This window comes from Plectropomus leopardus, chromosome 10, assembly GCF_008729295.1.
Source record: "Plectropomus leopardus isolate mb chromosome 10, YSFRI_Pleo_2.0, whole genome shotgun sequence".
Classification (NCBI taxonomy): domain Eukaryota; kingdom Metazoa; phylum Chordata; class Actinopteri; order Perciformes; family Serranidae; genus Plectropomus; species Plectropomus leopardus.
The window spans coordinates 10,854,627-10,868,785 of NC_056472.1; the positions used below are offsets into that span (position 1 = coordinate 10,854,627).

Sequence of the window (14,159 nt, forward strand, 5' to 3'; positions counted from 1 at the left end):
GAAAAACATAATTAATGTTTTTTATTTTAGTTTACAGACTGAAAAAAACATGGTCGAAGATTGGAATTTGATCTATTTTCTTTTCATGTAGCTTTCTAATTCTTTGTTCATTGGACTTTAACTCAATAGTTTTTATAGTAGCACTGAATGTAATTTTAGTGTGTTTTCTTCTTAGTATTTTTGGTAAAGGAGGTAATCCATGATCAACTGACTTTATTTTATTTGTCCTTTATCTGCTCGCTCTTGTAATTTAACTTCACAGTTACTGGTGCTGCCCTCAAGATGGTGCCAATACTTCATATATCAGTGGAAATTATTTTAGCCAAAGACAAACACTGAAGCCAGCAGCTACCATTGTGCAGGTGTTTATCAGACTAATAAATTGCATGTACCAGTATGTATGCACCACTGGTACAGTGGTAAATAGGTAAAGAGACACTTTCCCTCTCAGGGTATAATTAAAATTAAGTTGTTTAGAGTTTTCACAATTATATTTTTAGTATATAAACCTTATTGTACTTGTCTGGCTGGTTAATCTGTTTTAATTTGCAAATGTAAGCAACACTAGAGACCTGAATTTGATTAAAAGTAGACACTGAATTGGAGAGACAACACAAAGCAAAAATCAATTACATAAATTCCACTGTGTGGTAACATTGCTTGATTTTCCAGTCAATTCGCCTGTACAGCCTGTGTTTTATAACAACCACTATGCAAAGGAGAAAGGCAAGCATGAACATATCCTGCATATGGTTAATTTGTCTAATGATGTTTTTCTCATTGGTGTAAATGTAATCCATAATAATTTCATTATATGACATTCAAAATCAAAGACACAAAATTCAGACATTCCCACAGGAGTGTCCATCCCACCTAAACCTAGCACCTCAGTCTCCACAGAAAATTAAATGTTAAACTTTCCATTTATTTTTATACTTCCAAAGTAATATGATCAAATGGGAGCAATAGCGTAATGTCATTGGTAGCACAGCCTGCCAGCTGTAGCCCATTAAAAATGCTATCACAGTGGGATCTGAGGCTCTTGTCTGAAGCTGATTAAAACTCTAATCTTCACATTTTGTGGGAAATGTTGGGTGGCTAATAACAATGACACAACATTTGTTAAGAAAAAGAAAATCACAATCCAGCCATTTTCATTTTGCACAAGGATAAAAATAGAATTAAGAAATAATATTGATATAGAAACAAAACAACTGTCCATAGAAAATGTAACTGATCATCTAGGACAAGGCATGTCCCACACAGGTAAAAATCCTGTTAATTACATCCAATAAATTATACACCGTACAATTTGAAACCTTTTTTTTTTTTTTTTTAAGTAATTCAATTATGTTATTTATCTGCTGCAATTTCACATTCATTATATTTATCATTTGTCTCTAAGTGAGCGAATCTACAACTATCACTCCAAGGTTGTTGTTAAAGATTACTCTACCATTGGACTCCACACTACAGTCTGGGTCCCGAAGCAAGTCCAAGACACCAGCTTTCAGCTCCGGTGGGGCTGTCTTACTGAAGTCCTGCACCTCAGTGAGGAAATCAAGCAGCAGCTCTCCCTTTTCATCCCCCTCAGTGAAACACTCGGTGATATCCATTTGAGATGGCAACTCGTAGCTCTGGTACCTCACTCCCTTGGAATCCAGGAAGCTTTTGATATCTCCGGTGGTCACACATTGACTTATTTCTGTGTGACAGAGCTGGTTGCTGTAGGTCCTCCCCAGCTTTCCCCAACCGCTGTCACCTGGAATAAGTAATATGAATGCAAGACTAATGCTGTGTCTGTAGGTAAACAGGTATTGGTTAACAGATATTTTTCCCCTCAATTTTTAAAAATAATTCTATCCATGTGACCTATGTTTTACAAAATATCTCTGCCCACACTACAATGCAAAAATGTCTCTCACAACACTTGCCTGCGTGCAGTGTTCACACAGACAGCATTGCTCCTGCGGCACTGCTTGAGTACTGTATTTCTGCAAATAAAAGCTGTTACTCCACTAATGGAGCTGTGCAAGCCATTGAAAATAAAAAGCCTTGTGTTAACAAATGAACGGATTCCATTCACAGAAACACTGTCAGAGGGCTTTTATTTCGAAAGGTTTGGGCCTGTCAATACACATACAGGCACTTTTGTAAACAGATATTTTCCTCTATGTTTGGGCCTTTCATCCACATACTGAGTTTTAAGTACCTACAATGGAGATATGCAGGTAAATCAATTGTGATCAAAACCAAGGATAATATGATGTTCCCCCACAGTATACACAGGCTAACCATGGCTCTCCAGCATCATAACAGTTGTGTGGAAACAAAAAAAAAAATCATACTCTTCAGAGGTGTTGACATGGTCTGCTCTCTGCAATAGAGGCATATATATTCATACTCCTAACACAGTTGAGCCTTTTGGCCTAAAGATCTACAATTGCCATGTTTCCTCTAATAAATTATACTTGATCGATGCATAACCTGTATGTTTTGCTCTTTATCTTTGTATTTTCGAGATAGATTTTTGTTCTTTTGTTTCTGAAGATTAAGATTAAGAATGTATAATGCTTAGGGTTGCACTTGCTATGCCAACTTCTAACCATTGATCCATAATCCAATTTCATATCAATTCTAGGTTGACTATATATGTTTGCCTCATGTCTTGTCCCATTTTCTCATGTCCCATTTTGACTCAGTGTTGAAACATTCATATGCATGCACTAATGAAGGACCCTTGGCAGCATAGATTGTGTGAAATAATGGACATAGCAACTATGATGTCACCCATTGGTTTGTGGACTCCCATTTTGAAGTCTTGAGTGGGTTATTTTTGACATCATCATCCTGGAGTTTTGGAGCCAGAGGCGACCAAATTTGAATGAGAGGGTCAGGGTCGGTGGGATTCATCTTCAGAAAAACCATGAATGGCTATACCAAACTTCATGGATTACATAAAATAACTGATTTATTTCAGTCTGGAAGAAAGTAGAGAAGCAGCTGGCTTCAAGCTAATATAAGAATGTGATAACATAATTGTTTGAAAAATGTGTTTTTTGAGGTTGCACTATTTTTCTCAGCAACAAATGTGGAACTTAATCATTGTAACACTTTTAATGAACTTTGTGACAAAAGACAAAAATAAATTGAAATAGCAGCATAATAGCAGCTTTACCCACCTACTCCATGATAAATCAATACAGTACATACCAGATCACCAAAACACTCTTGTGTTTGTTTTCACCAACTCTGATAGCCACAGTAATTGTGTTTTTAGATAGCTAGGTTGTTAAAATGTTTTCATCTCTATATGCACTGCACTGTATGTACAATAAATACTGGCCATATACAGCACATCTAACCCCAGCAATCAAAAAGCAGAAAATGTCTTGATAACTGAAGATGAAATCCATCACTTACCAGACACGAGCATGATAAGAAGCTTCCCATTCTTGTCAAGGAGACTTTGGAAGAAGCTGACGGTAGCTGCAGGATCCTTCACATAGTACAGCATCTGTCGATTTCACCACAGATAATGAGCTGGTAACTGGATTCATGGAGCACCTAATTATAACGCTATGCTAGACAGATGTTCTAATGGGATTAATTGCTGTGGAGCGCCGCCAAATGAATATGACCTAGATGTGTCAAAATACAGTCTGCAGGCTAGAAGCACTCTGTCGGCAGCACCAACCTGTATCATGTGAATGAAGTCAGCCTTCTTAGTCATCTTTTTCACTCGCCACTGCTCCTCAAAGTCAGAGGCAGTCATCTCATTCCAGGAAAATTTGATGTAATCTAAATCAGGCTTCTTTGACACCAAATCTGCATCAAAAGACATAAAACAGAGCTACAGAATGTGACTGATATATCACTTGGATGTCTGACATGATATTATTGTGTAGCTACAATTTATAATGTTTCTCCATTTGTGTGAGTGATACATATATCATCTAGCAGGGAAAGAATAACGTAACTAATGTAACTGAGGAAACACACAATATGCATTATAAGCTGAAGGTCCAATCCAGTGTATAGGATTTGTGGGGAATATTGGCAGCGACAGAATACAGTATTATAAGTATGTTTTCTGTAGTGTATAATTACCTAAAAACAAGAATTGTTATGTTTTTGTTACCAATGGAGACCTAGTAGTTTATATCTACATCTGGAGCAGGTCCTTGTCATCAGAGTCTGCCATGTTGCTACTGTAGCCCAAAACACACAAACCAAATACTGGTTCTAAATGGGGCCATTCTGGTTTTTGCATCAGCCACCAGAGTTGGCAGCTACTTTATTCAGTGTTTTTACCTGTTTGAATGACTATGTCTGCTTATTTGTGAGCTCATAAGTATGTCATCATGTGATATGTGTGCATAATTCAACAAGAACTTAAACTGGAAAAGTATCTGTTGCATAAAAACCAAGTACAGGCAGGTTATTTGTCATTTGAGAGTGAACAACAGTGTAATTCCTTAAGTCATTTTTGAATATTAAGGGGTGGATGGACAGTTAAGTGGGAGATGAGAATCTCATGATATTTGAATGTGAGAATTTAAGCTTAATGAATTAAAGAGAAAGATATTCACCAAAACATTATTTATACCGCCAATCTATGTTTAATTTTGTTATTACAATCAGATAAGCTAAAAGTTATATGTAAACCAGGTGCTTTTTGTTTGAAGAATGGCCTTCCTTTGTTGGAGTAACATTTGCTTAAGCTATGTCGTGTGCCATCATTTTCTGTATGTAAAATAAATAAAATAAAATGAAACTTTCAGCTGATTGCAATCTGCATTCCCAATCACGAGCTGCCATTAAATTAGGGATACTAAACTTCCTGTCTTTGGGGCCAGTTTTGTCCAGAGGAAACCCATGCAAACATGGGGAGAACATGCATACTCCACATGATCTCTGTTGGGGAATGGGGGGATCCTCCACTGGCACTTTTTTTTCAGTGTGCATTGCCTTTTTTTAAATTGTGAATAACAAATTGATTGGGGGTCACCTGGTTCCCTTTCTGGAGCCAGATTTTGTCGCAGGCTGTAAGTTTAATATCACTGTGCTAAATCCTACACACTGCTCCTTTAAGATTTACTATATTGTACAGTTATGTTAACACTGAAATGAACATAACATTTAAGTGTCTACATGGTTGGCATTTGCAGCTGACACTTGTCACATTGTTGGAAATAGTTAATGTAATTAACATGGATTAATTCATAATGTGCACCTCAGTTATGCAGGTGTAAACCTCAGAGAGGAGGCTCATTACATATTAAACTTCTGCTGAGGTCTTCACTTCAACATCAACCAATATGCAAGCAGGAGCACACATTTTCCTTCAACCTCTGACACCAGAAAATAAAACTTCTCCCCTCTACCACACAAGGATGCTGCAGCATCCTCTGAACACTAATCACCAATGGACCGCCTCTTGCCAGCATATGAGCTCTGTTTACCAGCACTGGAGGTTCAGTTCAGATTCTCAGTTTTAAGGTCTCCACTAGTGGCACAGTTTCAAGAGTTTATAGCTTCTGACACTGAAGCCATGGACTGAGAAACCAGCTAATTACCCCAAGAAAATGCAGGCGAGCAAACTCATCAGTCAACCAAGAAGGATGCCTCACATTCAAAAGACTTAAAGACATTTTTTATTGATTTCCATTCAAAGTAGTTGTTGTGCGTGTTTATTTACGATGTGATTATAACTCACATGATTTACGTTTAAGTTCCACTTCGAAAATTGCATTGCCTCACTAATGAACCAACTTCAGCTGATTAAGGAAATCATATACATTTGTTTCCAAGTAGAAGAACTTTGTCTAATTATCCTCATTAGTTGGGTTTAATAACGTGAATGCCATTCGACCTAATCTTGTCATGTTTTGTATCATTTTGTCTCTCTAATTACAAAGTTTTCAAATCAGATCTTTAATGAGTCAAGGCATCTGAATATCACATTCTCTGTACCTTATTCTCCTGGAACTGCCTAGCAAGATAACGGGTAACAAGTGGCCACTCCGATTATAACTCTGAACCAGTCCTACTGGTTTGGTGTCGTCAATCGCTGTAAATGATCGCTGCAAGTGTGTCTTATCAGTCCTGGTCAATATTCATGTTAATATTTAATTACGTCCCTCTGTTATTATTACCTCTATTCACAGGACAGCTGCATGCTTTTGTTGTTTTAGTTAGTCTATGTATTGTCTTTTGTCACTATTTAGAAAAAAAAGAGTAACACACTACAGTTTAATGATAGATATAGTTTTAAATACAAATGTTATATTTTCATGTACATAAACCTTGCAGCTTTACAACATGCTGTTGAAAACTCTAAGTCTGGCAATGATGTGTGTCATTGGATACTAAGTGAGCCAACTCAAGCTGCACAAACTGCATCGTCAAAAACCCAAAAAGAGTGGAGAGTGTAAGAATTTAATTTAATTACCTCAACACATCAGAGACAGACACAAAAGAGAGGTAGAATTACCACCCATGTCTGTCCAGACTCGTGTGTAGCCATAACAGTCAACTGTGCTTCAAATATGGATGTTGCTGCAAAGAAGCTCCATATTCTACATGGATGCTTCACACATATCTTCAACCCAGAAACATTGAAGATCTGTACAACCAGCACAGTTTCAAGATGGACACTCAAGATTAGAGTTACCAATTCAGTATCTGACCAAATGTCTCCCCCTCTGTTCCTGAGTTATGACTCTGAGTAATGTCCAGAGGAGTGTTTTTGCAGAACATTATGATGTCACAGTAAATCTAACCTTTGGCTTTTTGGATATGTCATCACTTCATTTTATTCTACAAGACATTTCTGTGAAATGTTGTCATAATTTGCATAAGAATTCTTGTTTTTTTGACTAGTAACAACTTACTAGTGAAAATGTCCATTGTAGATAACTGTAACTTAATTACAAATAGTTACCTTTTGCCATTAACTTCTACCTAGACTCAGTAACAGATATCTATAATTCAAATTTTGATGTGATGAAATTCCAAGTCGACATACAGTATGTCGAATAATGTAATTTTGAAAAGTAGCAAATATGGAATTCCAGATGTCTAAAACTCAGTTGTGACTAGTCAAAATGACATTATATCTATGAGATTGGAATAATGACATATTAAAATGGAATAACGTATCAAGGGGGGGACCATTCTCTTACTACTGTAATAAACACATAATTGCATTGCTGATGTATTAACATAAAAGCCAAGGGCAGCATTATTCTTATTCTTTGCATTATTAAATACAATAAAAGTAAGTATATCCCTTATTTGCAGTGAACTGAATATTTAAACATATTTTGGGGGGACACACAGTATACAGTATATTTATAGTATGTGAGATGCGTGTGTGCTTATAAAGACTGTACCTTTGTATTTATTAAGCTGCATGCTGCTCGGCTCCACCACCTCGTTATCCACCGTCACCCCCGGGTGCTTCTGACAGAGCTGGGAGAGCATCTCGAGGTCAATCTCACCTACAGGTGCAATGCAGTTTTTATTTTAAAAAATCATCCATTTCTTGCAGATCAAATTTTGACCTACTCTCCCCACAGGACCCAGACTGTTTAAAAATAATAAAAAAAATCAAGCAGTATATTTATTCAACCTGCATATCTTCACAACAGGGCTTCCACACATTTTTACCAATGAATTTTCTCAACTTTGACCCCATTTTCATGACTTCATTTAGGTAGTTTGAAATGGGTAGGCCTATAAACACACACAGTGCTCGCTCTTTTTACTTGCAAATTACACATTCCTGCCATGAACTAGCTGCATATGCCAATAGACCAGACCAGCATATACAGGCACTTTACAAAACGCTACAGCTGCAGCTTTTTTGGGGGATACAAAAAATGCCAATTCAATCCATGGTCACACATCACAGATTTTAAACACAATGTATTTTGTGAATGTTTTGGACATAATTTAAACAATAGTCAAAACAATGCATATTCAAAACTTTTCCAAAACTTTCTGTTAATTTTAAAGCATTTCCAGGCCTGGAAAGCAATATATAAATGTTCCTAACTTTTCCAGGAATTTTATGCCCATGGGAACCCTGTCACAATTTAAACTGTGCTGCAGATTTAAGAAGGAAATAGCCAGCACTTGGCAGTTTTGCAGGAAATGATACGTTTTATGTTGCATTAATCTCAGAAAAACCTTGACTCAAAGCTCAGAACCTGAGTTATCACAATGATATTCCCTTCAATATCATTTAGCCACAGGCAGGTGATTTGTTCTTCTTCTTATCGAAGCTGACAAGTTGCCGTGTACCGGGGTAAATCTAAGCATAGAAGCTGATGTGGACAGGCACTGAATCTTTCTGATTAGATTGAATAATACCTTGTGGGGGAGTTTGTAGTCATTCTAATGGATTTTACAGTCCATTAGAGAATCTGCACCGTCGCTCCATTATGATACTGACATGACAGCCCAGGTAAATTAAAAGAATTGGCTCTGACATAAGCGAAGGGTAACAACACTCATGGGCACGTAGTGGGTTTGCTCAGGAAACAAATTAGCCTTGCTGTATCATAAGCGCTGGAAACAATGTGCAGTAAAACCATGGACTAGTGAGGTCACTTTGTCTGAGAATGAGGTTAAAGATTAATCTGACAACTGGACAGATGCACACAAACTCTTGGCAGTGATAATAAGGGTAAAGGTTTTTACTGCGGCAGCCATAAATGACAGCAGAGCTATAGGAACAGTTACAGCAGGCTGATCAACGACGCCTCCTCACCTTCGCTGTCTACTGCGGAGGTCACTTAGCTATTTACTGCGTCACAAAGAACACAAGATAAGTTAGGCAGTGAAAAGTCTCCAATACTGCGTGTTCTTACCAGCTCCACTTCCAACTCCAATGACATTTAGATGGGGCTTTCCACCTCCGACACTAAGGAGAGAGCAGAAAAAAACACTTTGAGTCTTCAGAGCAGTCAAATCTGGAAATCCTCCAACCTGCCAAATATGGGTCACACTTTTGGGCGTCTAGCTGCCAATGCTGCCTGACACATGTGAGATGTTCTAGCGCCTGAAGCATCTCCAATGCCGAGCCTTTGATTGCTGCTATGGCATGTTCTGTCCCTCACTGTTTTTTAATAACACTTATTACACTTTTTTTTTTTCTTTATTTACTTGAGAGTCACATCTCTCCAGATTTCTCCTTGATGTGCTCATTAGACAGTCACACGTTTAGATGTCTGCTGCATGACATTGACCTATCACAAGCGTATATCAACAAATGTCTCCCTCATTGCCATTCACACACATACGCACACCTTGTTTAGCTGATTAATCTAATTTACATTTAGTTTTGCAGGGATATCAGTGACAAACAGCATGCTTAAACCCATATATGATATTTACATATTCTGTTGTGCATTTTGAGATCACTACTAAAAAACCAACAGCAACGGCTGACTGTTTTCAGCAGTGTTGATTAAGACAAAGTGGATGTTGATTAGCACAGGGTATACTGCTTAAATGTGTGAGTGCTTAAGAACTCATCACACTAAATATCTTGTGTGTTGAGGTGTATGTACGCCTTTTTCTTCCATTAAAATCTGGAGGATGATTCTCCTCAGTGTTTGTGTCTTCTCTTTCTCTGTTATGTTAATCACGCTCCCTTTATCCATTGTGTGACATCCAAGGAGTGAACTTGTAATGAATTTCTTTTTTCCAATCTGCCCTCTTTTATTCACATAACTGTGTACTGTACTGACAACTGTTCTTTGTTTCTCCAACAGACTGCTTAAAGGTTAAGACTATCTCTTGGCTCACTATAGTTGATCAGGATCAATCATATCAGAACACAAGTTACAGCTTTGGTAGAGTTCGACCCTTACAACTGAAAGTTCTGGAGAATCAGTAATAATCTATTGTCAATAATTTTCCATTTAAATTTCAAAACATTTAAAATTTTCAAAATTTTAAATGTCAAGTTTTTTAATTTTCAAAACTGGACATTTAAAAAAAGACTATTTGAAGATAGCATTGATTCTGAATGATCTTAAACATTTTTTATGTATGTTTGTACTGCAATGCCTTTACTTATCAGCCACCATATATGGTATGCAAATATATATTGTCAGTAAAATGATATCATCTGTTTTATCTGTGTAGCTCTCATGAACTCTACATTTGTTTTACTGTAGCCACTTAAATTTAAAGTTGTTACTTTAAAAAACATAAGTTTTTGTCATATTTACTGAAATTTTAACACAGTGGTACAGATGATGTGTGAAACATGTTTATTCCTCTGCCTCCTCGTGTTGTTTCTAGTGGCCTTAATGAACACACAAAACAACCAATCAGAGCCAAAGAGTCTCTAAAGTAGCTGTCAATCATGTGATCACTGCTCGTGGACTGCAGTGAAACTGTCAAACTAGGTAGCGCTGATTAAATATGAGTCACAATACTGTTACTGCATTGCCTATTTGTCACTTCAAATATTTTGGAAACATCTTTAAGTGTACTGTTTAGCTGTAAAATGAGAAAGTTGGTCCTGCTAGTGCAGGGGTCATCAACTACATTTGTCAAAGGGCCAGAATTTTTCTCGGCAGACACTGTGAGGGCCAGATGCTCTTGTGAAATTAAATAAAATTAATACTGTATCCTAAATAATATATTATTATTTGATATATTAATTTTCCTTCCAAATTTGTATTATTTTTTAGCCTTTGTCAGTGTTAACAGACTCATATTACCTGTACTGTGGCAAGCCACTAGTAGGCGATACTATATTTAAGGCTTCATATTTGTGAGGCTGTCAAACTGTCCATCACTGTCACATGCAGTGTCGTAGTTTGTAGGCTGTTTTATGGAGAACACTGGCAGGAAAAAAGCCTTCTGAAATCATTTCCAGCATGATAATGGCCCTCTGGAAGAGCCTTAAGCAGAAAGTTGATGCAGAAAACCACAGCTTTAACGAAGAATGGACTGATAAGTATGCATTCATAGTGCCTGTACCTATGTGCCTCAATTGCAACGAAACTGTCGCTGTCACAAGAATATAATGTGAGGCGTCACCACAACACAAAGCATGCAAGCTTCAAGGAGTCATATCATCACTAGGCTATTCCTGAATTCAGATATATTCTGGAGGCTGGATGGAAAGCTCTGGTGGGCCGGATGTGATGTTCACTGTGCTTGTGGGTGGTGTTTGTATTTGTGTATTTGTGTCGCAATGGATTTTAGCAATCGCCAATGGAGGCAATAATAGGACGGGGAGGAACAGGATTTTTTTTCACTTCCTATAAAACTTTGTGGATGTAGAGAAAGTTTAAGCAAATTTGACAAAAAAAGTTATATTCATAAAAGTTTCCAACTGTAGCTTTAATTGTAATTTTTGTTTGTGCTGGCTGCACTCGTCAACCAGATTACTAAATTGTTTAAAAATGTCGATAAACCCCAATATAACTCTACTGTGCAGTATATCACTTTTAAGCTATTAACTATTCCATTCTAATATATCACATTTAAATGTTCTCTGATGTTCTATTATATTGTCAATGGTGTGGTCATATGGCTTTGCTCATCAGAAGTGTGTGTGTGTTGGTGTGTGTATGTGTGGCAGATTACCTGGCCAGTATATCTGGCAGCATATTGTGGATGAAGTCCCGCATACACTGATGCTCAGAGGAGCGCTCCAGAAAAAGCTGGAAGGATTTCTGGTACCTGCTATCATCATAAACCAGACTCTTGAGTGGAGATGCCATGGCAAATAATCTGGCAAAAAAATTAAAAACCCAGTCAACAGCTGAAGAGGTCACAACTTTAATCTGTAAAATGTGGGTTTTGGTCTTTTCACTGTTTTTTATTTTTTTTTTAGCTTAAACAAAAGTGCAGATGAACACCTGTCCTGTACCTGTCACCGATCAGGCACACAACATGCGTGTTTCTGCGGCTGTATCAAGAGTAAGAGTTTTGCTGCCAGATTTGTCAACTTTAGATTCACTACAGAATAACTACTCATATTTGAGTCATTCTATAATAGGGCTGCAATTATTATCAGTTAGACATGGGCAGTATCACGGTATACTAGCGTTTCTCGAAATACCGGTGTGTTTATAAATATCATCAAACATACAGACCCTTATCTTTCTATTAACTTCATACTGGAGAGGCTGTGTTAAGGATGCGTGAGCAGTGTGTATTCACACACCAGTGTGTATTTGTTGTTGCAGCACTACTGCAAAGCTGGCTACTGTTACAACTAGTGTATTTCCACAAATACCACATACTCCACTCATTTATGAAACTGTGTGAGCTACTGCATCATTAACAACACAGTCCTGCAAATGTTTCACAGTAAAATTTAGTTAATCAACAACTGAAGGGATGCTGTCAACAGAAATGTTGTCACATTTGAAATAGAAACAGGAATGGTTGAATAAAACTTATAAAATTGTAGGTTATTTCCTCATGTCTGTGACAGATAAAGACATTTAAACTGTAGTAAAAGGTGGTACAGAGTCAAAGTAACTATACAAACACAATTTTTACAATTTATTTTTGCTGAAAAACACACGCGATGCAGTAAAAATCTGCCAGCCATAGATACGACAAAGTTAAGTAGCGTTGCTTGCGCCGTGATGGTTGCTCTAACCTGGGAACACAGGCACCCAAAACAACCCCAAAAAAGAAACAGGAAGTCTAAGATTCAGTAAAGAAAGAAAAATTAAAACAGACGGTGGCTGGTTGTCATTCTTTGTTTAATAAGGAAAATAGATGGGAGAACATTACCTTTTGATGACACCTTGTGAGTGCATTGTGTATAGAACTGATTGAAAATGGCAAGACACTGTATACCACGGTGAATTTCTGTGGTATTATGATATAAAATAGATAGAGCCCAAGCCTATTGTCAGTTAATCTGTCAATTATTTTCCCAATTACTTGATTTGCTAATTTAAAAATAAAATGTCAGAAAATGGTGTAACAGTCGATCAGTATTTCCTAAAGCTCAGATTACATCCTTAGATGTTGTGTTGTTTTTTTTACACAACCCAAAAATTCAGTGTAATCAGAGTAATAACCAAAAAATGTTCACATTTAATCTGCCAGAATCCGACTTATTCTTCTCTTTAAAAATGACTCGAACTGACTGATCAATTCTTTTAGCTGGTGATGGAATTAATAGTTGACAACCTGTGGATTCATTGTTAATTGTTGCAGTTTTAATTTATCATTGGTTATAATTTTAATTGTTGTCCTACTGTCACTACATTATACTACGCTCACTTAATTTACAAAAATCTGTAATATTTTAAGAAATATTTACTCCCTCAAAACATTAATTGTTGCAGTTTTAATTTCTCATATGTTGTAGTTTTAAAATATTGTGAGGTGCTATTTCAGTACTGCCCTCTGTGTGTTGAGAAGCTCACGCTGGAGACTGAAGGGCGGACTCCCAGTATGAAACCAGCTTCACTTCGGCGAACTATTCACGGTTATAGGATCGCCGAAATTGAGCGAGTCTCCGGCAGCTGCACGCCTTATCTTCACTATTACGACACAGCTGACCTTGTGTTTGGAGAAATGTTTGCAAGAGCAGCAGAAACAGAAAACAGCCCCAGAGATAAAGAGCCTGTGGCGTCTCGCTCTGTGTACAAACTGATCGGAACAAGTGCACGCTCAGTAAATGTCACAGATCCCGTTTTAAATCATATTCATTGTGCATGTGGTGTTTAAAATTTACACACCGAGACAAAACGCGACATTTTTCACTTACATGTCGTGCAGGAGCGGGTGTGTCCGGAGAGATTTGCAGGCTGGAATGAAACCCTCCCTTCAGTTACAGCTTCCCTTTAAGGAGGGCCGGAGGAAGCAAAGAAAATCCTCCAAGAACAAATCAATCCAATGACATAACACTACATACAGAGGCCAAACCCAGAGCCTTAAAGGCCAATGACCAATATGCAGCGCAACAGTTTACAAGTATAGCTGCATATTCACAAATAAAACGTTTGACTTGAAAAACGTCTGCTGCGTTGGCATTTTGCCAAACTGCATTAGAAAGCATTTATGGAAATTAAGTTGCTTTTAAATGTATGTTTGTACATAACTTGACAATCAATTTGATATTAAAGGCTGAGAGTCTATTGTTTACATGTAGATTA

General features: G+C 37.3%; 1 protein-coding gene across 1 annotated transcript; it reads right to left on the minus strand.

The window, feature by feature from the left end:
* Nucleotides 1–668: 668 nt before the first annotated feature.
* Nucleotides 669–13,802, minus strand: hnmt (histamine N-methyltransferase). The gene is made up of 7 exons (XM_042495035.1): nucleotides 13,772–13,802; nucleotides 11,620–11,766; nucleotides 8,880–8,932; nucleotides 7,398–7,505; nucleotides 3,698–3,828; nucleotides 3,424–3,517; nucleotides 669–1,762 (listed from the first exon to the last, which is right to left on the minus strand). Exons 2-7 carry the CDS (start codon nucleotides 11,754–11,756, stop codon nucleotides 1,401–1,403), a joined length of 885 nt encoding a protein of 294 aa, XP_042350969.1. The 5' UTR covers nucleotides 11,757–11,766; nucleotides 13,772–13,802; the 3' UTR covers nucleotides 669–1,400.
* Between the last annotated feature and the right edge of the window lie 357 nt (nucleotides 13,803–14,159).

Excerpts from the sequence above, each read along its gene's own strand:
- hnmt (XM_042495035.1), bottom strand. The coding sequence starts at position 11,756 with ATGGCATCTCCACTCAAGAGTCTGGTTTATGATGATAGCAGGTACCAG. Across the intron at positions 8,933-11,619 it reads CTGCCAGATATACTGGCCAG|TGTCGGAGGTGGAAAGCCCC; the intron begins GTAATCTGCCAC and ends CTCTCTCCTTAG. Across the intron at positions 3,518-3,697 it reads ACTTCATTCACATGATACAG|ATGCTGTACTATGTGAAGGA; the intron begins GTTGGTGCTGCC and ends TGAAATCGACAG.